The 23,309-nt window shown below is 42.0% G+C and overlaps 2 protein-coding genes across 3 annotated transcripts; one reads left to right on the top strand and one right to left on the bottom strand.

Moving 5' to 3' along the window:
• Window positions 1-5,964: 5,964 nt before the first annotated feature.
• Window positions 5,965-12,466, bottom strand: LOC308284654 (THAP domain-containing protein 1). Its single transcript, XM_080725343.1, has 4 exons — window positions 12,266-12,466; window positions 8,963-9,134; window positions 8,328-8,503; window positions 5,965-6,704 (listed from the first exon to the last, which is right to left on the bottom strand). The coding sequence occupies exons 1-4, from the start codon at window positions 12,416-12,418 to the stop codon at window positions 6,309-6,311; spliced, it is 897 nt and encodes a 298-aa protein (XP_080581469.1). The 5' UTR covers window positions 12,419-12,466; the 3' UTR covers window positions 5,965-6,308.
• A 2,551-nt stretch (window positions 12,467-15,017) lies between these two features.
• toe1 (target of EGR1, exonuclease) lies at window positions 15,018-22,714 on the top strand. Of its 2 annotated transcripts, XM_080725240.1 has the most exons (10): window positions 15,018-15,071; window positions 15,271-15,454; window positions 16,209-16,249; window positions 16,803-16,899; window positions 17,248-17,406; window positions 18,115-18,228; window positions 19,001-19,149; window positions 21,018-21,183; window positions 21,491-21,893; window positions 22,156-22,714. In XM_080725240.1, exons 2-10 carry the CDS (start codon window positions 15,335-15,337, stop codon window positions 22,542-22,544), a joined length of 1,638 nt encoding a protein of 545 aa, XP_080581366.1. In that variant the 5' UTR covers window positions 15,018-15,071; window positions 15,271-15,334; the 3' UTR covers window positions 22,545-22,714. The 2 variants fall into 2 exon arrangements, with proteins under 2 accessions (XP_080581366.1, XP_080581367.1); XM_080725241.1 differs by having other exon boundaries at window positions 15,024-15,454; window positions 22,168-22,714.
• Window positions 22,715-23,309: the final 595 nt, after the last annotated feature.

Raw genomic sequence — 23,309 nt, 5'->3', positions numbered from 1 at the left:
TTGGCTTTGGCCACTTTATCGCTGCTTGCAGCTATATTCATTATTATTATTTTTTTTGTGTGTGTGTGCACTTCATAGGCATATTAGATAAAGGTCCTTAGATTGTGTGTAGAATGTTTCATGCAAATTGCAAAAAAAAATCCTAACGGGTTTAAGCGTTTCACAAACTGCTCAAAATGATATAGCGCCCCCCTTTGGCCAATTGGGGTAAGATTGGTTTTAGTGATATTTGGACTAACACTCTACATCTTTGCCAAATGCCATGAACATGTTACTTTGCATGTATGATTTAGAGGCAGAAGAATAATTTGCATAAAACTGCAATATTCATTGAATTTATTTTAAAAAGCATGTTTCAATTTTAAAGAAATCCGATCTGACAGATCTTTAGATATCGGTCCAAAGTTCATGTAAAAAAGGTTTTGTGCACGTGGAGCGAAAATTCCAGAATAAAAGCGGGTTTACGTGTTTTACAAACTGCTCAATATGGCGGAAAATTGAAGGGCGGAGCTTACTTAACAACGACACAGATGTCTTCCGCTTGAGTCAAAGCACGCGTGTAACAAGTTGCATGTCTTCAAACGAAACGAGTCATGACTTATGCCTGTTTGAAGTTTGAATTTTCAAACGCTTCGTATAGCGCCCCCCTTTGGCCGATTGGAATAAAATTGGTTTCATTGATACCTTGACTAACCCTCTACATCTTTGCCAAATGCCATGAACGTGTAACTTTGCATGTATGATTTAGAGGCCGAAGAATAATTTGCATAAAACTGCAATATTTATTGAATTATTAAAAAATTATATTTCACTTTAAAAGAAATCCAACCAGACAGTTTGACCGCATTGGTCCAAAGTTCATGTGAAAAAAGTTTCGTGCGCGTAACGAAAAAAACCCAGGAGGAGATAGATTTTTACTGTTTTTCATATAATTCCGAATTGTGGGAGACCTAAAGGTCAGAGGTCAAAAGTTAGAGGGTAAAAGTTGTTCGGCATGAGGAGACGCATACGTGTATACAGGTTTCATGACTGTAACTCAAACACAGCATGTGCTATACCTGTTCAAAGTTCGCACTTTCGAAGGCTTCCTACAGCGCCACCATTTGGCCGATTGCTATAGAAAATAATAGCACACTTCGCCACTGTAAACTGAACACATTGATGTTTTTATTTTCATTTTCTCACTAAGTATGTAGGAGTAGAAAGGAACCGAAGTTCCCGTCTACAGTATGATAGATAAACAAATAAATAAATAAATAATGACAACATCTAGAGTGTGCTCGCCTTATAGGCGAGCCCACAATTAACATTGATTTTACAATATAAATTGGGGTCTCAGAGATAGAAATACCATTAAATGGGGGTCCGAAGCCTAATGCATGTCAAACTGGGCGTCCATGAAATTAAAATGGTTGACAATCAATGCTAGAGCTTAAAGGGATATTTCACTTTCAAAAAAACTTTTGGTAATTTTATCATCTAATCAGGCTTTTATGAATACCCTGAACAGTTTTTAATTAGCTTGATTGAATATTTAGATATTAATGTAAATGTTACCAGGCCCTCCAGGCCCAGGGCCTCTCCCCACACACCCATTGTAACTTCAAACTTCATTTTAACCATGATAGATTCATTAAAAACACCCATTATTTTTTCTGGTGACTCATACTACACTCCTGTATGTGGAGAGAAGCCCTACCACTGCTCCCTGTTGAAAGTGGAATATCCCTTTAAGTGGTTACATCCCCTATTTTTGTTTTCCTCCCCTGTGCCCTCCTCTCCACTGGAGATATTGACCCCATTATTGAGCAATATTTACTCTACTATGTGTTGCTGAGGCTTTGAACTATGGTAGCCGACCACCATGTGACAAACTGATGCTCTACAAAGCGGACAGAAGGCCTATCTATTAAGGTTAGCAGAGGCTGACAACATGCTAGCCTATATAAAATATATTTTAACGTAACCCACAAGTTAGATTTATCCATTTCCAAATGCCAACGCACATTCAGTTGTGGGGTGAGATGGGGAATGAATGCACTGTAACTCCAACTTGTGTTGTTACAAGTTGGAGTTCGCGCAAATCACGCACCCCCCCCACTCTCTCTCTCCGAGTGATTGGATCAAAGTACACTACAATCCTATGAGTAAATAGCATCAGTTTTACAATAAACATTCCCTAGATTAGTGCACTTATCACATGATAGACTAATACAGTGCAATAGGGTAACGATGATAACACATAATATGGGTTATAATAACAATATTATTGTTATATTTTACCCGTTTCTTGGGCCATAGACATCTTGTGTAGTGTACTTCTAACATAATGTGATGCATTGTTGCTGTCCAACACGATTACTTTTCAGGATTAAAAAATTGCAAAAATGTTTCTCAGTGTGGATCTGTTTTTGCTACTTTTGTGTGACACTGTAGTATGTAACTAAGACCACTAACTTGAAAAATACCTACAAATTACTTGTAAATCCTAATAGTTTTCTGAAAAACGTATCCTTCTTTATCTGTGGCGCTCAGCTTTTAATGTCAAGGACCCCTAGAATTATATGTATTTGACCACTGACCCCATATGTGTTGTTCCAGGGACCACCCAGAAGCAAAGATTTTAGTTAAAAATGTTCGCTTGAAAGCGTATATATTTAAAGATTTGCACGTATTTTCATGTTTTTTCAAAAATAGCAGATTTACAAGCTATATGAGCTTGTATATCTGCTATATTTGAATAGCCAAAGTATAAAAGAAATAATGGTTAAAGTGGTTACCTGACACAGATGCGTTCCCGCTCATAGTTTGCTCCAGTGTCTTCCTTCTACGTATTGAACGATGTAAGATTTTCTCAGACCCATATAAAAATAAAACACAATAGAATTCTTTATTTTAGAAAACACTTTATTTAGTCACTATGGGTGTTTTGCTGATTGTGTGTTGCGTAACTTTAGAGCTGACTGTATAGTACGAATAAAACAGGTACTTCGGTGTGCTTTGCGAGACAGGCAGTGCTATGCACATTACTTATCATGCCTGCTTTAGAGTTGCGTACCGATGTGCAAAACACAATGGACATTGGACAAACAAGTATAAGTCAGGCCTTAGTCCGCCTTGGTATTTTCTGACAATCCCGGCATGGTTGATTGGGTTTATAACTGCCAACAGGCCATTGTTTACACTAGTAAGACGCCTAAGGGTGAGGTCGCGGCAATTCTTGGCCATCTGGCCAGTGATGTATATCGGACCAGTTACCCAAATATGGAGATCCATGTACTGTATATAGCACATCACTTATAAGCCCATACATGGAGATCCCTGTCTGAGCCAGCCGCACAGATATGGGCTGTATATATGGGCATTCCCATATGAAGTCCTGTTAGATATGGGCTTAATATTGATGACATCAGGGATCTCCATATATGGGCATAAAATGGATTTTGTTAGAGTGGTTCCCATGACATCAGAACATACAATAGGCCTATATTTTATGCCCATACATGGAGATCTCTATCCGAACCAGCCACACAGATATTGGCCATGTCTTGGCCATCTGGCCAGTTATATATTTATGTGCTAATAAAGAATTAATAATGCAGTAAGCAGTGGTCCATCGCAGTTAATTTGAAGTGTTGCAGTCCCTTCTGATGAAGGTCTCCTATATACTTTTTTAGTGATATATAAATATCGATGACATCAGGGATCTTCATATATGGGCATAAAAGGGATTCTGGGGAATACCCATATATGGACTTTTACCTAGGTGATGTCACCTGTGATGTCACAGTGATGTGTCAAGGGAACCAACCCATATAGACTGTAAAAATGTGTACACACACTTCACATCTACACGCGGACAAGCTGTGACATTTATCATGGTAAACTGTCTGCGACCTTCGGTCGCAACAAACATTTATGGAGGAAAAAAACAAACAAAACAAAATGTACAAGTATTGCTCTATAAACCCAATCCACCACCTGAATGAGGTGTACTGAAAGCTTAAAGATTTCCACCTGCTTGCATGTTGTTGCGAGGGACCAGTGTGCTAAGTGAAACATTCACAATCGATTAAAGCAGTTGTGGAACAATTGCACCTGAACACAAAATGAGCAACGGTTGTGCAAATCATGCATCTATATTTTCTCCCATCTCTTTTCGTACTAGTTTTGTAGTGGTCTACTTGGCTTAGAGCTTCCCATCACATGGGCTCATCAGGATAACTGATGCAATATAATGCAGGGTTGAAGTCCTTCAGGCCATTGGCTTATATATAGACTTATTGTCATGGTGAGGAACACCATTAAGTATAAGCATTGTCTCTTTAAATTCTCTACATTTTTCAGCAACAAGAGATTTCAAGTCAACCGACAATAGAAAAACATTATTTGCAAACATTAATCTAGGGCCGAACAATTAATATTAATAATAAAACAAAACAGGGGGGGTGGGGGTTCCAAGATGGACTTTTTTTAAAGAAGCTATCTTTTAGGTAATATTTGGTCCATGAATCAAGTACAATATCAATCGGTGTACCTTTCCACCACCATGGTGCATCCGGCTCGGCAATTGTCCGTGTTCAAAGGAGGGAAGCCAGGCAGGAATGTTTTTTTGTCACTCACCAGCAAGGGGTGTTGAACGGGAGGAGTAGGACGGAGGCGCTATGACCTCCCGGTGGGGGCTCCTCACTGGCAGGTGAGCAGTATGGTACAAGAATAGTGGCAACGGAAAAGTAAGGGGAGAATTCATTGACATAATGACCAATTTCCTAATGCCTACTAGTACTCACACTTTTATATAAATAAATAAAAAGGGAAAAAAATAAAATAATGGACTGTATTGTGTTTTTGCATGTTCAGCTCACTCTCAATATGTATGATTTGTAAACATTGTCCTTAGTAATGTAAAGCAGGGGTTTTCAAACTTTTTTGACTCAGGGCACCCCTGTAAATAACTTTTTCATCCACGGCACCCCTCAGTTACACTGTTCATTTTTAGAATCTTACATCATATTGGAGAAATATCCGTTTCCATCAGAACTGACTGAAAATAACGTTATACTTGACATTTAACCACTTGAACCCCAGCATGCCTATTCTGGGGGGAAAGTTCACCAAAAATAGCCGATCTACAAGCTCACAACGCGCCACAAATCTTATCAAATTATCTTGCGGCACCCCTGGACTGGCATCACGGCACCCCAGGGTGCCCCGTCACCCACTTTGAAAACCCCTGATGCAAAGTATTAACACTGGCGTGGTCCTTTAAATATCAATTTATATTGACAGTATCTAATGTTGTGGTGGTCACACTGTAAACAGTAAACAGAATTGAAGGTTGACTTAAATTATATATGTCTCGCTATTGCAATATTGTTCAGAAAAAATGCAATTACCCAAATCGTTCAGCCCTGAATTAACTGATGCCCAATGAAGAGACGAGGATAAGCGATGTGCACAGCAGCCATATTGTTGAGAAGTTGGCTCTCTTCTGTTACCAATGATACTAATGAAGCCTCTTTTCCATTTCATGCAACACAGTGGTTCTCAAACCATTTATTTCAAGGACCCCCATAACTCTGAGTGTGTACAAATGGAACCAAATGGACCCATTTACAGTTACACACCTTTTAAGGGGTCATTTGGAACCCCCAATGAACCATGAGGGTTGGACCACACTTTGAGACCCACTGGTGTAGCAAAGTATTTCCAGTGACATTTTACATGACGATTAATTTTCTCTCAAATAATTGCGATTAACGATTTAATTGTGTTTTTGTTGTTGACAATTACATTTCTGTTTGGCTTTTAGGCTTTGAAGTTGCACATGGCAGATATGACACATAACCTAAATATGCAAAGAAATGACTGACATATTTGACAACTTTATACTTAAAAAAGAACATTGATAGTGGAAATAGCAGATCTACAAGCTCGCGATGCGACGCGTTGTGAGCTTGTAGATCGGCTATTTCCACTATTTTTGACATGGAAACGATTGTGAAGATTATGAAAAATAATCACGATTATGTCAATTAATCACGATTAGACGATTATGTAATAATTGTGACCGGCCAAGCCAACATGCACAATATCAGCACCCTGACTCTGTTTAACAGAGCCTCCATTAGTATTATTGGTAACACCTGTGAAGGAAGTGAGAAGAGACCCAACATATAGCCCATGCATATAGCCTATTGGGCTGCAGCTTCTTTTTTCCAGCTGATCTTTCCTTGGCTCAGTCTTTCCCAGCTCTGTGTAACATATCCAAAAAGAGGGGCATGATGAGCAATGCCGCGGGCTCTGCTTCAGGACAAGACCCCTACGAGTTCCTCCTCGTCATTGTCCCCGATCACGACGTCGACCCCTGGTGGACTGCCGCCGCAGGTGGCCATGAGGCCCAGGCCCAGCTCGGCCAGCTCTTCGCAGCTCATGTCCGTGGTGACCATGATCTTGGTCTCCAGGCGGTTGCACAGGGTCCGGTACGAGGGCAGCGGGTAGCCCACCTCCCTCAGGAACTCGTAGCCCTTGGTGCCCACCGCGCAGCGGATCTTGCGCGCCTTGAGGACGGTCTCGGGCGACCAGACGGCGCGCCGGGAGTGCTTGGTGAGGGACAGCGCGCGGATCTGGTCTTCGTACAGGAAGCTCTGGAGGCCCTTCTCGATGCGGTCCAGCCGAAACAGACGCTTCTTCATCTCCTCCGCCTGTGGAACGAGGAGAGAGAGAAAGAGAGAAACACTAGGTTATAATTAGAGATGTACTGATACATTCCGATGCCCACAACTTGTGTATCGGTCGAGTATCGAGTACTGATTCCAGTGTGTAATTTTAACAAACTTTGGACAGTGGGGCGTCACCCGTCCCAAATGTCAACAACAGGACCTCCAATATGCAACGGAGAGTTATGTATGTGACATAACATTCACAGCTACTTCTATACAGTAAATGCAAAATGCTACCGATCCATGAGAAAAAGGGAGAAACCTCATTTACTTTCTGTGGAAGCAACTCCCGATGGAATGATCACTGGTCAAAACTGCTCTTGTACAGCTGGGTAAGTAACTTAATCCAATCATATTATAAATTATTTAATCAATTAATATATTATCATACATACCAGTAACCATATTGATTCATTATCACATGCTAAAATTCACTGAACTTTTGATGTATACTTTCAGGTCTGCTGGTTACGATTCCCACATTGCCGGATTAATGTATAGTGCAAAAAGGTCTCCACTCTCATATCCTGCACAAGTATGCCACAAACCACGGGGAAAGACAATAGAGAATGATGTTCATTCAATGAACCAGTGCCACACATCAAGCCACTGAAGGCCAAAGTTAAAGTTGTACCATGTAGCTTTTTTTATAAAACAAATCTTAAAATGGTCCTAGCTGTTAAATCGCTAAAGTTTTATAACCCCCACTCCGTTATTTTCAGCTTCTAAAGCCTTCTCTTTATATGTTTTCTATGATCCCTGCCCGGGACCGGTTTTCGCGCAAAAATTGCGTCATCACACTACCGGCCAATCACAGCGAGGGTTATACACTGCCGGCCAATCACAGCGCAGAACATACACTGCCGGGCTCTCTGGTGGGTTTAGGAAACACGCCTTCAGGAAGTACACTGCAGTGTTTACACTGGAGGAGTCTAGCATGTAACTCTCCAACCGCTGCTCGTAGGACACGGGAGACCTCATTGAAAGCGTCTCGGCGAGGCGAGGCGGACGCGGTGGTCTGACGGCCCGGTCCGCGAGCGAAAAACGGACGAAAAAAGCAAACGCGACCGCGGTTTGCTATACTGCTACAGACCACCAGTTGAGCAACTTACACAGTATAGCTTTAAAAGAGAAAGGTTGCTCTGAGACACATGAAGAGGGAAAACAAAAACATTAATGTATTCACCATGGGCAATATGAGGGAAGTGAAGTTCATTACACATGAGTGGAACAACATGAATGAATGAATGAATGAATGAATGAATAGTTTTATTTTTGTCCTTGTTCACAACAAATGAAAAACAGCGTATATCGTCGTTGTCGGGTGGAAACCTTGTTTGTCCAAAACTCTTCGTTTTGCATTTATCATTTTAAAAATGATTTAATCTAGGTGAAAACAGCCGATCTACAAGCACACAACGCCTCGCAGTGTGCTTGTAGATCTGCTGTTTTCACTACCTTTGTGCAACGGCCTTGTATGATGAAGCAGGGCTTTACTTTGCGAAAAAAGTAAAAACATACAAATGTGAAACTTGGAGATACGAGGTTTCAGCCCGACAGTGACGATATCTGAGAACCACTTGTTAGAGAGACGGCGCCCCCCACCTCTTTCTGCAGCCGTGCAGTATGCTGCATCTCCTGCTCCAGCTGCTTCTTGAGGAGCTGACACTGCGTGCAGGGCGGATGGTCCTCCACCGCTCCGTCAGCCCTGTCCTCCTCCAGCCCCGGCAGAGGGGTGCGCCTGGCGTAGCCGTGGTCCCCGAAGGTCAGCTCTCTGTCCACTGAGGACACAACATGTGTGGGGAAATGGCTTTCTTCAAAAGAGTTGAAAGCTACTGATGTAAGATCAGCATCTGCTACATCAGTGGTTTTCAACCCAAAAGATATTTTGTTGTCGTTGGATTTTCCACAAGTCCATGCTATATTGATGTTGGTTCAATTTTTGGGATCAAAAAACATTTTTTGGAGATAAAGATGCTTCTTTGGAGCACAATGAATGAGACTCTATGGAGGATTTTCACTGCGGGTGCACGTCATCGCCCAATGGAAAGTGATGCGCGAGTCTAGCGTCACACACGGAATCCCCAGACAGTACTGTAAGGATTAATAATATAACACGTTATAATGTATATATCCCGAAGTATTTTGGGATAGGCACTAAAAGTGTTGTGAGCCATACTGTATACTCGGCTGCAATTCAAGCAAAAAAATAAGGGGCGGGGGGTCTGGGGGTTTCTTACCTGGTTCAGTTTTGATGGGCATCAGCAGGTATGGAGAGGTGACGGTGGTGACTATAGGGTAAGGACTAGGGTCTTTTACATTGAAGAGGGTGGGGATGGCATTGGGCTTCAACTTCCTCCCTCCAGCAGGTGACCGGGCGATCTCCTCAAACTGACTCTGCTCAAAGTGGACCTGTTGTGCACCACGAGGATCACACAAATGTCAATAGCTCAGATCCTCTCTACTGAAAGGGAGTATACAAAAAACTAAATGGTACGATACAGTAAATGGTGCATTTATATAGCGCCTTTATCCAAGGCACTTTGCAATATGCATTGCATTCACATGATATTCATACACTGATGGCAGAGGAAACTAACCTACTCATCGGGAGCAATTAGAGGTTCAGTATCTTGCTCCAAGGACACTAAATCTGGGAGAGCCCGCGATTGAGCTGGGAAGTGGGAACGCTTAATGAAATTAAAAGGCACCACTTACTTCACACTGGGGTGACCAGATCCAAACTGTTCATTTGAGGGACAGAAGTACCACTTGTGTAACCTCGCCCACCAGGCTTTCAGAGAGAAAGCCTGGTGTTCGTTCACAACAGGCCGTTTGGTTTCCGCCTAAAGCGCGGAAACCACTAGAAGAAGCGGCGTCGCTTTGATTTGGTTCCCTCCGTTTGTTTCCCCAATCCCTTTTAAAATGCTGGAGTAGCCTAGTGTAGCCTTGCCAGTCGCTAACAGTTGGACTAAAAGATGCATATACCAAACAAATTTTTCAAAAGCAAAACTACTCCGCATCAAGGAGTTTATTAGGTAGGTCCTAAAAGTATGTCCTTGAGCGCAGGGGAATATTTTGGGTTAAAACTGTTTCCGGTGGATAGTTCCGGCCAAATTGTAGTCCTTTGAGTACTACAACATGACGTTTTGTGGTTTCCGCTCCAGACCGGTTACAAGTCCGAAAAGTGAAGTGATCCCAGACTACCACTTGTGTGGGACAATGTGGGACGGCGGGCAGGGACTTAATAGCAAATTATTACTTAAGTTTCTAATACATGTTTTGATGTCATATTCGACCATAGCCCTAATACTGCCTATTAATTTGTTATTTACCCCCCTATAGGCGATATTTCTCATGTTATTTTAATAACAGGGTTAAAAACATATCTCAGGGGATATCAGGGAAAAGAGAAAATGAGAGTGATTTCCCTTACAATGGAATACTCTGCCCTATAATGTATTCCAGTAGTCCAGTGTGGTCCAGTCAAGCTTGCTGTGAGCTCACGTTAAGAGCTTCAGCAACAATCAGCGCACCTATACCTATATCAACACCTGCCAGTCACAAAGTGGGACAGAGTCTCAATTTGGGGGACGCCTGAAAAGTCATGGAAATGTGGAACTGTCCCTCGCAAAGGGGGACATCTGTTCACACTGGGGGTGATTTTTTACTTTCTTCAGTATTTACAAATCGCAATACTTTTACTTGATTGATTGAGTACTTTACAAGCAGTTTGCAAAAAAAGCAGAGGAAACTAGAAGCAGTGCTCTTCCGAGCACAGGTCTCCACCAGGCCGTGTGTCCCGGTGGTGCTACTGTATAATAGGCCAATGTAAAAAGGGTGGCATGTGTTCTTCACCATAGATCTTTCATGGAAATCGGACGCTGCATGCATGATTTGAAGCATTGTGTTCCAAAAATGTGTTTTGCTAAACTCTACCTGCTGGTGGCGCTATAACAGGCCAATGTGAAAAAAGGTAGCATTTGTTCCTTGACGTAGTGGGAATATGTGTGGCAAATTTCACGGTAATCGCAAGCTGCGTTGATGATTTGAAGCATTTTGTTCAAAAACGGAGCAATCCTGCAAACTTTGGAAGCTAATATTAGCCAATCAGGATGGAATATGAAATATCAGACGGATCGGACTTGATCACATGACTATAGAGATACTGTGTACCGATTTGCGTGATTTTTGGATAAAATCTCAAGGAGTAATATCCAAAAATGTGTTTTACATAAGTCTGCCCAAAGGTGGCGCTATAAAAGGCTGATGTGAAAAATGCAGGGCAAAGGTTTATCCTTAGCCTCTAGGGAGTGCGCTTACAAAGTTTGAAACTGATCGATGGAGTTATAGGTAAAACCACAAATGGGCCTGTTAAAGCGCCACCATGAGGCTGATTTAAAAAAAATTAAGTGGCATTTCTTCCTCTGCCTAGTGGGAATGTGTGTGCGCGATTTCATGATAATTGCACTTTGCGTTTGGGATTCGAGGCATTTTGTTCAAAACGGCTCAATCCTACAAACTTTGGAAGCCAATTTTAGCCAATCAGGAAGGAATATGCAAAATCGGACAGATCTGTGTCGATCACATGACTGTCGAGATACTGCCTACCGATTTGTAGGATTTTTGGACAAAATCTGTAAGAGTAGTGCACAGAAATGTGTTTTGCGAACATCGGCCACTAGGTGGCGCTAGAAAAGGCCCATTTGAAAAATTTAGGGCAGAGGTTCTAGATTGGCATCCAGGGAATGTGTGTGCTCACTTTGGCAGCGACCGGGCCAACGGCGACTGAGATTAGCTGCACACAAACTGCGAGGACACACGGACGGACGCACACACGGACGGACGAAGGGGAAAACATACTCTCCCCCAAGCCTTCGGCTGGTGGAGACAATTACAGTTCAATACAAGGTCTGCTAAGAGGGTTTAAAACCCAAGAAAGCCTATGGCTTGTTTCCATTGGGGTCCCTTGTACTCAATTCACCAAAAACCTCATCAAGAACCCTACTTCTACCCCACTACATCTCATAGAGGAAATTATTGTACTTTTACTCCACTACAATTATATGAAAACTGAAAACTTTAGTTACTTAGATTTGGATTTCCAAAACACTACAGCGGCCCCTATATACAGTAATATTTCACTCCATTTGGAAATACAAATCTACAATCCAAGTACAATTTCAAGATATTTGTAGGCCTACTTTACTTGAGTATTTCCAATTTTCAATACTTTTACTTCTACTTTTACTCCACTACAACTATTTGAAAACTTTAGTTACTTTGTATAAATTATAATATAGAACACAAGTTAACCTCTTTAGTACTTTAGACAGATCTACAAGCCTGCTATTTTTCCCATCGAATTTTTTACTTTTACTTTTGGTACTAGTACATTTTGATGCCAATAGCTTTGTACTTTTACTCAGTCAAGTATATTTTGAATTCCGGACTTCTGCTTGTAATTCGAGTATTTCTACACCGTGGTATTGATAATTTTACTAAAAGTAAATAAATGTAGTACTCTCTCCTCCAGTGTTTACCTGGCACAGTCTGGAGTGTGGAGTTGGAACAAAATCTCGCCTCCTGCAGTTCACGATCCATTTCTTCTTCCTAACGGGGTCCTTGGGGAACCTGAACAGCTGCTTTCCTATGGTGGTGGAGTTGCGGCAGTTTGGAGCAGAGCAACCTCCCATTGTATTAACAAGTTAACAACACTGAACGCTATTAGCCTGGAAGTCAAGCTAAAGACCCGAGTCTAAAGCATCACTCACTTTTACCCAGCAATGGAAGGTAAAACAATGACAAATAAAGCTAAAAAATAATTTAGCATTTCAACGAGGACTCGTCCACAATTACACGGTGGCGTTTAAGTGTTTTCACAATGTTTAAAATGTACAAAAAGGGTATTATTCATCTGAACAACGGTTTGTTTGACTTTGTTTGAGCCAAAATGGCGCACTTGTCCTCGACGACAGTTCAGTGGCGTAGTATTCTGTATGATCTGTCCTGCAGATGCCTGATTAAAATAAATAAACCTTGTGTGAAACGTGAAACCTATTAAACGAGTTACGAGTCAGTCAGTCACATCATGATTTATGTACAAATAGGATGTGAAACATAACATTTAACGTAAATGATGGATAAGGATTGATTGATAGCAATATGAGGTCACCAGCACTTTCGCCTATAACATATTCGCCTACACGCATTTGGTCCTTTCACCTGGCATTTTCACCTTGGAGGAGAGTCTTTTCACCTACCTGTCTGAGCCATTTCACCTACCCTCAATTCTGCTGTCAGACTGTCCATGTTTGCAAATTATCTCTTTGTCATTTAAATATTATAGTGACTGTGACAGTGGTGTCAAGTGAATCTAACAGTTTACTTGACATTTATTATTTACATCACATTTTATTCCTAAAAAATGGCAAAATAGTTTTTTATGCCTGTTGACAGGCAAGGTTGATTCTATAGGCCTACTTAGGTGTAGCATATCTTATATAGACCTACATATATATATTTTGTATAGCCTAATGTTAAAACAATATAGGCCTACAATACTGTTCATTTTACAATACTGTTCAATACTGCACCAAAGAATGTATAGTATCGGGACATGGATTAATTCATTATTTGGGCGCACCTGATTCCAATAGCTCTGTATTTATGTGATTACTATGAAGTGCATAGGATAGCCGTGTGTAGGTTTGACATGTAACACCACTGTCACAGTCACTATAGGCCTAATATTTAAATGACAAAGAGATAATATGAAAACATGGACAGTCTGAGGGTAGGCGAAATGGCTCAGACAGGTAGGTGAAAAGACTCTCCTCCACGGCAAAAGCGCCCCGCGAAAAGACCTGGCGAAAATGTTATAGGCGATTATGCCTGACACCCAATATGAAATTACATTTTAGTGTTAGACAACACTTTCAGTTTTAAAAGTGTCAAGGTTATTTTGTTTTGATCTGATAACTAATGCACGTGATATCTCAATAAATGTCAGACTGTCCAGGACACTGGATAATGAAAAGCCAAAAACATTCTACATCCTTGGCTCCTTGGTTACAGTCCACGATACTCAGTCACAACACCATCTCCTGATACCTTGTTATGCTTAATTGTCCAATCAGAATGTGACTAATGTATTCTGTAACTCCATATATCTGTGAAATCATTATGCTTTGTGGAGAGAGATACTATGGGTGAAAATGCTCTATACTGTACTTGTACCGTACAATTTAAACTCTGACTATATTTTCAATACAACTATATAGAAAAACGGACTGGTACACTGTGTGGACTCCTATTATTGTGTGAGACTCTGTGATTTTATTCTGTGGGTAGAAGCTGAGTCTTCTTGTGAAAGGATAACATTCTAAAGGAATTACAAATATGGGAATTAAACCAAAATCCCATCAGTAAACCTTTAAGCAGTCTTTATTTTCACCGCTTTCACCGCTTCCAAGGAGTGGCTTTGTGTGTCCCCCTGTCCATATATGGTCATTTCAGTCCAGAATGAACAAGTTTTATCTGTCCGTAAATGTGTGTCCCCCATGTCCATATATGGTCATTTCAGTCCAGAATGAACAGGTTTTATCTGTCCGTAAATGTGTGTCCCATATGTCCATATATGGTCATTTCAGTCCAGAATGAACAGGTTTTATCTTTCCGTACGTACGTGTGTAGTGTCCGTCCCGGATGATTAAAAATGTCCCATGAGACCATAGTTTATGGATTGGTCAAGCTTCACATGACAATCCGGCCCTCCAGATAAAATCATTAATTCATTCAGAATTCTGAATTCTGTAGCTCTAGACAATTTTATACTCAGATTCACCGCTTCACTTCGAACCGAGGTTTATTTTTATTTTTATGGTAGAGCAGTGGTTACCAAACCTTTTAGCTCAAACCCAAAAGAGAAATTAGACGTTTGCCCCCGTTGTCCTGTACCTATTCATATTCTAACCTTTCCGAATCCTAACTTCTAAAGTATTCAATCAATCAAAAAAACAAACAAAGAAAAAGAAGAAACACATCTTTTAATTAAATAACTTTTGATATATATGTTTTTTAATTCATGAAATGAAATTGGACAAATGGGTCCTGACCATAGAGTTATAATAAATAGGTTCCCGACCCTGTTGTTTGGGAACCAGTGGTGTAGAGTTTTCTTATTTTAGTTTATTATATTTTTACTTTTTTCCCCCACTCAGGCAAATATGTGAACAGCTATGAGGTGGTCCTTCCAGCCAGGACCCCTTCCAGCAGCACGCTCTCTATGCTGTAGTGTTTACAACAGCATGATGTGTGCGTCTATCAATATCTTCTGAATAAACCCAAGTACAAGCTACAGTGAAACTATTGCATATATTAGTTATATTAGTATTTCAGCTAGTCAATATGTCAGAACATTACACTGGACATATTATTACGTTGGCTTACTGCTAACATAGTTAGCTTTTGAGCTTCAGTGTGCAGGCAAGTGTTCTCATTCTTAATTTTGTATTTTATACTTTATAGAACTACATTTATTTCGCAGAAACTTATAGTTACCTGCCTAATCAATCCAACAAGAAAGACGTGAAGCCCTCAAGACAGGTCAGATGGATATGACCTCCTCGATGGTAGTACCAGTGGTCGATGTTCAGAATGATAACTTCAGAGAGCTGTGGCCTGCGATGCTGTTGGCCATCAAAACGTCCTCCTTTATCGCAGTAGATACAGTGAGCACACACACACACACACACACACACACACACACACACACGAGTTAGTACACGTTTTAAAGGCCGATGAGTTAGTTCACTGTATCAACTGCTTGAGTGGTTTGGTTTTCCAAGCATTGGAATCTCGTTTTGATTGAATACTTAATTAGACAGAAATGTATACAGCAAGAGGTACAGACAGACAGACATTTGAACTAAAACAGGGGTCTTCAACGTTTTCAGGCCAAGGACCCCTTAGTTGAGAGGGGAAGCGCTCACTATCCCGACTATAGATGAAGCAGGGACCCCCCCTTAACCTGTTCATAGATTCCATATAGTTTCATTGTTTGACAGCACAATCATGTATTTTGGATTCTGTTTTCAGATATTTAACCACTTGAACTGTCAATACTTATTAAACTTGAACTTTCACTCTATACTTGGTCTGCTCTTTTCCCCCTCTACACCAAAGCTATTTGCCAAAAATAGCCGATCTACAAGCTCACACCGCTCTGTGAGCTTGTAGATCTGCTATTTTTGTCTAAAGTTCTCAGAATATGGACGCTAGGGTTCAATATAAAAAAGGAGAAAAAAAAAGTTTGTATCACTCAAAGATTTGGAGGACCCCCTGTAGTAACTCTGGGGACCCCCTAGGGATCCCGGACCCCCTGTTGAAGACCCCTGAACTAAAAGGATGACACTCAAAGTAGGACTACTGTGCATTTGTTGCCAGCCAGTGAGTGTAATAATGATCAGTGTCTCTTCTTTTCAGGAGTTGAGTGGTCTTGGGAACAGGAAAGCCTTGTTGGCTGAGTGAGTTTGGTCTTTTTGTTTTTTATCATCTCTGCATTGCTCTTCAATACATGGCCCTGTAGTCAAGTGGCTTGAGAGACTGATATTGGCAGTGCACACTCTGGCTTATGTTTACAATTTTTTTTGTATTCAACAATCAAAGTTCGCCTGTTACATTTTATTGATATGATGATCTATCTCTCCTGTAATACATTTTAGATATAACATAATGGTTCAGCCAATTTACATATGCATCTTTCTCTCTTTCACACTCACTCAATCTCGCACCCCACGTGTCTGTCTGATAATGGTTCATAGTTTGTGCAGTGCATCCGGAAGTGTTGATGCTAGACTAGTCAGGCAACATTAGCAGGGCCAGATCACCCCATTCAGTATGTTGAATCGACAGCGGAGGTCGTCGGGAAGGAAGAGCGCTATGTTAGACAGCTCAGTCAGGGAAGCAAGCACAATGTGCACAAAAGTCCTAGTGCAATCCTGAAGCAGATCAGACTGACCTCTCTATGACATTCTCCTTGTTGTTGAAGTTTAATTTTTAATTTCATGTCTCTTTCAGATGCATAGAAGAGCGATATAAAGCCATATGCCATGCAGCTCGCTCTCGTTCCATCCTCTCCCTGGGATTCGCCTGCTACAAAACACTGGACAATAAAGTACTGCAATTAACGTTGGCCTTGTTCCTTTGCTTTACTCTTGTCTAGATTAGAGCCAACACACTGTAACACGTGAAGAGGATTAACCACTTTATCATGAATAATGAAATCAGCAGATCTACAAGCTCTGTGTGTTGGGGGGGGGGGGGGGGGGGTGGTGGTACTGTTGATGTTGGCTCTGTTGAGCCTTTACCCGTTGCTGTCTTGGCTACTGTAGAACACAAGAATTGATAACTTTGTAATGTTTAAGTAATGTATAAATGACTTACTATCTTGTTTTTTTTTGTCTTGCATGTTTTGTTCTTCTAATCTAATATATATGTTGTTTATCCCTCAAACTGCCTTCAGGCTGCAGACACGTACCTGGTGCAAGTGTACAACCTGACTGTGTTGTGTTCAGAGGAGTACATCATAGAGCCTCAGTCAGTGCAGTTCCTGGTGCAGCATGGATTTGACTTCAACAAGCAGTATGCCCAGGGTGTCCCTTACTGCAAAGGCAATAATAAGGTATGGAAGTAGATGGGGTTAATGATTCCTATAATACTGTATATATATATTATACACCTCACTGGTTCTTAAAGGTCAGGGACCCTCTTGTGTTACTTGATGGGATTCCAAATGGACCGTTAAAGGTCTGTAAATGGACCCTCGGTTCCACTGAGTTATGGTGGTCCTTGAAAATGTTGGAACCGATTCCGGATCCCAACCCTAAATGTAGACATGTTTTATTTTATTTTGATAGCTAGATATTATGTTGTTTAGGATGCTAGGTTTGACATTTACCTGGTGTCCGAGTTACATTATAGCACGTGTTTGTCTTAGCACTCTACTTTCTATACGTATGGAAGCTACCAGAATAAACCCTATATACTTAGTTGACCGGTGCCCCTCGGGCTCTTTACTGCACTTGCTCCTCTCCTTTTCCACTCTATACCAAATCTCTTCACCCCAGAAAAGGGATGCTAGCAGTGCTGTGTTCTACCTGATACTTGGGTCTACGCCATATGCTGTGACGGGGGAAAAAAAAGTAAAACGCATATGCCCTCCTGAACCTTTAGTAGTAGCGTATCTGATAGGCATTATGCACTGGTGTATGCCATGGCCACAGGAATAGCCACGGAGCGAATGGCCTCAAAAAAATCCTAGAACACACTACTGGTGGATGTTAGGGTTCATGGGGTGAATCTGTTGTTCTTTTCTCTCGTCGTCTTCCAGGGAGGATCAGACAACCAGGGTGTGAATGTCCGTGCATTGTTCACCGAACTCCTCCGTGCGAGGAAACCTCTAGTGCTCCACAATGGCCTCATTGACATGGCCTTCCTCTACCAGGTAGGTGTAAATGGAGCATTTATATAGCACTTTTTTCCAAGGCGCTTTACATAGATTGTGCATTACATTCATCCATTCACACACACACACACACACACACATTCATACACCGATATCAGAGGAAACCATGCAAGGTATCAACCTGCTCATCGGGAGCAAGGACACTTCGATATTAACTCTGGGGGAGCCCGGGATCGAACATCTGGACGCTCCACCCCTGAGCCACTGCCGCCCCTTGTCATCTCACAGTTCACAGTACCAGGGTCCCACTAGCCTGGAAACCAGACAAATCTGCCACGGCTATAAAATAAATACAAAAAAAAAATATATATATATATATATATATCCCTGGGCAGATTGGTCTGGCACTCTTCGGTTTGAATTACATTTCGCTCACCCCAGAATTGTGGGTGACCAATCAGAGCCCACTATTCAAAGTGGGAAATGTTTTGCTGTGACGCTTTGAATCTGTTTGTAACCGCCCCTTGGAAATGAATCTTCCACACCGAAGTTCCAGACCATGCCAGGCTCGGCCCACTGGGCTCTACACTTGGTCCGCTCCTTTTTTCACCCTCTATTCCAAATGTCTTGGGCGAAAATAGCAGATCGACAAGCTCAGATGATGATGCATAGAGATAGATTTTCATCTCCTATGAGCTATCATCAAAGAGCTGCTGTTTACAAATTACACAGAGTAAAGTTCATGCATAGGTTACATTTATAGTGTCATCAGTTGTAAACAACACTGTGTTGTTGTGTCTTCTCCTCCCAGTGTTTCTATGCCCACCTGCCTGAGCGCCTGGCCACCTTCACAGCTGACCTGTCTGAGATGTTCCCAGCTGGCGTCTATGACACCAAATATGCCACGGAGTTCGAGCTCCGGCTCACAGCCTCCTACCTGGAGTATGCCTACAAGAAATGGTCAGCACTGCTAACTTGTATAATTGGTAGCGCTGTCGCCTCACAGCTAGAAGGTCCTGGGTTAGATTCCCGCCGGGGGACGCTGTGGGCACTGGGGGCGTGTTCCCTCCTCCGCGCCATCAGCGCCCACACCCTAGGCGGGGTTGGCAAAAGGGCCTTTCTGTGTGGAGTTTGCGTGTTCTCCCTGTGTCTTCTAGGCTAGATACCTTGCAAAAACATGCCGTAATCCTGGTCTCTATACTGCCTCCCCCTGGCCAGCCGGGGCTCCCCAGGTGTGGCAGAGGGAGAGCAGAAACCGGGATTACAGTTAGGCAATTGACGCTGGGTGAAAAGATGGGTTACAAAATCGTGGGATAACAATTATAGTTCTACCACTTTTTCGAGTCACGTGTTCAAATACTGGATTCTGATTGGCTAAATTCCGGAGGTTATGAGAGAACTACTGCCGCAAAGTTGTGTGAGGACTTGTCCGAGATCAATGAGCCTCAGTGTACATCCGGGGACTTCAGGAGGTAGTCGGAACACCTTTCCCCCAACCAACAAATGACCGTGGCAACGGTCCTATGTTCACTAACGTGCATGCTATAGTCGCCGATTTATTTGGATCCAATGCAATCCGCCAACTTTAAAGCCCCTTTTCTCTGAACCTATGCCTTTCTGGAAGCGAACAGCCTCTATTTACGGCCGGAACGGTACTTCTAACTGACGTTAGCTTAGCTGTAAGCTAGACGCATGGATTAGTATGGAGTTGGCGCCATCTGTTGGTGAGTAGAAGATGTTGTTGGTGGAACTATCTGCTGTCTCGTGGAAGTTTTATAGGCAATAATGATTGTAACTTAAGATCCTTGCAAGTTACAACTATGTGTTTTCTTTCATGTATAAGGGAAAAAGTGGTAGAAAAGCTATTTACCACTCGGGGTCGGACATTATGCTCTGATAATGTCCTGTGTTAGGGTGTTATCGGACTCGGCTTCGCCTCGTCCGATAACACCCTAACACAGGACATTATCAGAGCATAATGTCCTCTCACTCGGGGTAAATTGCTTACATCGTTGTCGGATGGAAACCATGTGTGTCCAAAGCTGTTACTTTTCAGGACGTGGAATAATGAAATAACCTGTGTTCCAATGGATCCAATATGGTTATTAATTAGTCACAAGCTGCTGTTAATGCTTTTCATTGGTAATTATAAAACCACAAACAGACACCACTTTCCCTCTTTTGGGTATGTACTGTATGTTCTTGGTGAAAATCTTGAAAACAATTTAAATTAAAAAAATATATATGAATTTGAGAGCAATGATATGTATAGTGATAAACGCAGAGCTGAGTTACTGTAGGACTGATTCTTCTTTACCCCCTTCATGAGCTACATCTGTTTACTCATGTACACCTCTGAAGACAGCGAACAAGGACAGCCGATTGGCTAGTGTTGCTGTCATTATTTTATTTATACATTCTTTTAAGCATTTAACATTGATTTCACATCAGCAGTGATATTCCTCGTCTGCTTTCTGCAAACGTGGTGAGATTCAATGCATTGTCTGTGGAGAGGAGGTAACCACTGCCTTCATGCTGTTGCAGTAGGTGCTGGTGTGAATCAAGTGTAAGGCTTGGCCCTAGAATAGATAACATTATTATAGGCCCAGGGTTAGAAAAATCAGCTGTTCAGTTGTGAAACATTATTGTGTACCAGATGGACAGCGCTACTTCCACTGACATCCTGTCTTTGTTTTTCACCCGTCCTCCTTTGCCTGCTCTTTCTATTTGATACAACTCTTATTTTCTCCCACAATGTTCCTTTCTCTCTCTCTCTCTCTCTCTCTCTCTCTCCCTCTCTCTCCGTGCTTTTATATGCCTCCTTGTAGTAAGTTGGACAACAGTCGCAGTGTGGCATCAGGAAGGCCCGGACCTCATGTCCAGGTGGAGTTCTGTCAATATGCTGGTCAGATGTCCAACTATGTAGATTACAGAGCGTGTCCGGCCATGGCGTCTCCTGAGGGGCAGCCCGGCAACGTCTGCGAGCGCTTCTCTGTAAGTAAATGGTAAACGATGGAGAGAAATAATAATAACTAGGGTATTCCACCTTTTGTCTCCGAGGTCATTAAGTATCTGATTAAGTAATGAAAGAGCTTCAGGAGGTCTGCTAGGAGATCACTCCCACTCACTTCAATTCTACAGCTAATACCAAAATATAATAATGATTGTTGATAACAGTAGCACCGTAATATTTATTTACTGACATTTAATTCAATATTTGGGGTCCAGGCCTTCCTAAACAATACATTTCACATCAACAATACTGTGTGCGTGCGCGTGTGTGTGTGTGTGTGTGGGTCAGGCATTCGGCTGGTGTCCCCACGGCTCCCAGTGTACCTCATCCCACGACATTGACCTCATCATCCATCAGGACGAGAAGGGAACAGACGACAGGAGAAACAGGAAGAAGAGGAAGAGAGACAAGAAGAGGAAGGTGGCGGAGGGTGCCTCCATCTTTGAAGGTGCGCCTGAAAATAAAATGGCCTGCATGGAAGTGGATCCCGAAGAAGGACCTGACGCCGCCGCCGTCCAGGACCGGCCAGCGACCACTGAGTCATCCCAGGGATTGAACGGCACGGAAGAGAACAGTCAGAGCGAAGACCACAGTGTCTCCGGCACCACCACTGTTGTCACCGCCGCCACCACCACCGCACCTGACGACGAAGCGTGCAACGGTGTGAAAATGGAATCTGTGGGAGCAGAAGGTAGGCCTGTCACAATTATTACATAATCGTCTAATCGCAATTATTTTAGATAATCGCAATTATTTTGCATAATCGTCATAATCGTTTCCATGTTAAAAAATGTGAGAAATAGCAGATCTACAAGCTTAAAACGCGTCACGTAGTTTGTGATTATGAAGTCTAAATGTCAAACAGAAATTAAGTTTGTATGCTCCAGTCTTCAATGCCAAAAAAAAAAAAATTAAATTGTTATTGTGTCAATTTCATTTTGTATTCGTGACAGCTCTAGCAGAAGGAGGAAACGGCACCTGCAACTCCCCTAAAGCGGACGTCAAGAGTAAGAAGCCGGAGGGCGGCACGGGCACGCACCGGGCCGGCTTCGACGCCTTCATGACCGGATACATCTTCGCTCACGCCGCCACCCTCTGCAAGAGGGGAACGGGGCCAGGGAAAGGAGAAGAAAAAGAGGGGGAGAAGAAGCAGCAGAGGGGAGATTCGTGGCTCCCAGAATGCATCAACAAGGTGTACCTGAGCGGGAAGGCGGCTCCCCTGCACATCGTCAAGAGCACCTTCTCCAAGTCATCCAAGGCCCACGTCCAGAAGATGGAGATGATTTGGGGGAAGAGTGCAGCCAGCGTGCTGGCAGAGAGGGCACAGCAAGGGACTGTGTAGAATGTACTGTAGATTGATGGTTCTCAAACCTTTTAATTTCAAAGACTCCCACCCAGCAAGGGGATGTGTATGTCAGGACTTTAGTTTTATAGTACAGATTTTATGTTTGTTTGATTTACTTTGTTGACCTTATCAGGCTGTAAGACCACATACAACACAAACAGACACTCTTTTCAGAATGATGATTTTTCAGGGTGCAATATTTGTATGAAAGAAATGAAAGTACTGTACTGTAATACATTTTTTTACATTCTGACTCATCATAAATCACAGGAAAATGTGTATGCAAGTGTCTGTCTTATTAGCTTTACATAGGCTACTTTGTTTATTTTAATGTCCAGTAAACATAGGTAGTTCAGATTTGTGTACTTAAAGCTTGATGAAATACTTGCAGTGAGTGAACACAAAGTAAAGCAAACTTAAAGGGGCACTCCACCACTTTTCAACCTATGTTCATATAATTGGTCCTCACTCAAAAATAGCTTTTTTCTTTTTTTTCCTCATTGGAGGTTTGTGGGCAGGTCAGAAACCCATCGACTTGTGACATCATCGATTGCCAATCCAGCTTATAGAAACTGCAGGCTTTCTATTCCTGAAAAGTTGCAATTTTAAAGTGGAAGCCATTGTTCTCGCGATAATAAAAATCTAAATATTTTTTTCAAAAATATTGATTAAAGTTTTTTTGTGGAAAATCATGATGTCACAAGACGATGGATTCTGAACTTCCCACAGCTATCCTAGGAGACTTGGACTGAATAGAAAAAA

Source organism: Nannobrachium achirus (assembly GCF_963921795.1).
Source record: "Nannobrachium achirus genome assembly, chromosome: 5".
Classification (NCBI taxonomy): Eukaryota; Metazoa; Chordata; class Actinopteri; order Myctophiformes; family Myctophidae; genus Nannobrachium; species Nannobrachium achirus.
Note: the sequence above shows the minus strand (reverse complement) of the source record. Positions and strands in the feature narration are given on the sequence as shown.

What these genes read in the sequence shown, in the direction of transcription:
- LOC308284654 (XM_080725343.1), bottom strand. Translation starts at nt 12,418, where the DNA reads ATGGGAGGTTGCTCTGCTCCAAACTGCCGCAACTCCACCACCATAGGA. An exon ending in GCCCATCAAAACTGAACCAG is followed by an intron (nt 8,504 to 8,962) that starts GTAAGAAACCCC and finishes TTGTGTCCTCAG; the next exon opens with TGGACAGAGAGCTGACCTTC. An exon ending in CTGCACGGCTGCAGAAAGAG is followed by an intron (nt 6,705 to 8,327) that starts GTGGGGGGCGCC and finishes CTCGTTCCACAG; the next exon opens with GCGGAGGAGATGAAGAAGCG.
- toe1 (XM_080725240.1), top strand. Translation starts at nt 15,335, where the DNA reads ATGGATATGACCTCCTCGATGGTAGTACCAGTGGTCGATGTTCAGAAT. An exon ending in AGGAAAGCCTTGTTGGCTGA is followed by an intron (nt 16,250 to 16,802) that starts GTGAGTTTGGTC and finishes TGTCTCTTTCAG; the next exon opens with ATGCATAGAAGAGCGATATA. An exon ending in GAGTATGCCTACAAGAAATG is followed by an intron (nt 19,150 to 21,017) that starts GTCAGCACTGCT and finishes GCCTCCTTGTAG; the next exon opens with TAAGTTGGACAACAGTCGCA.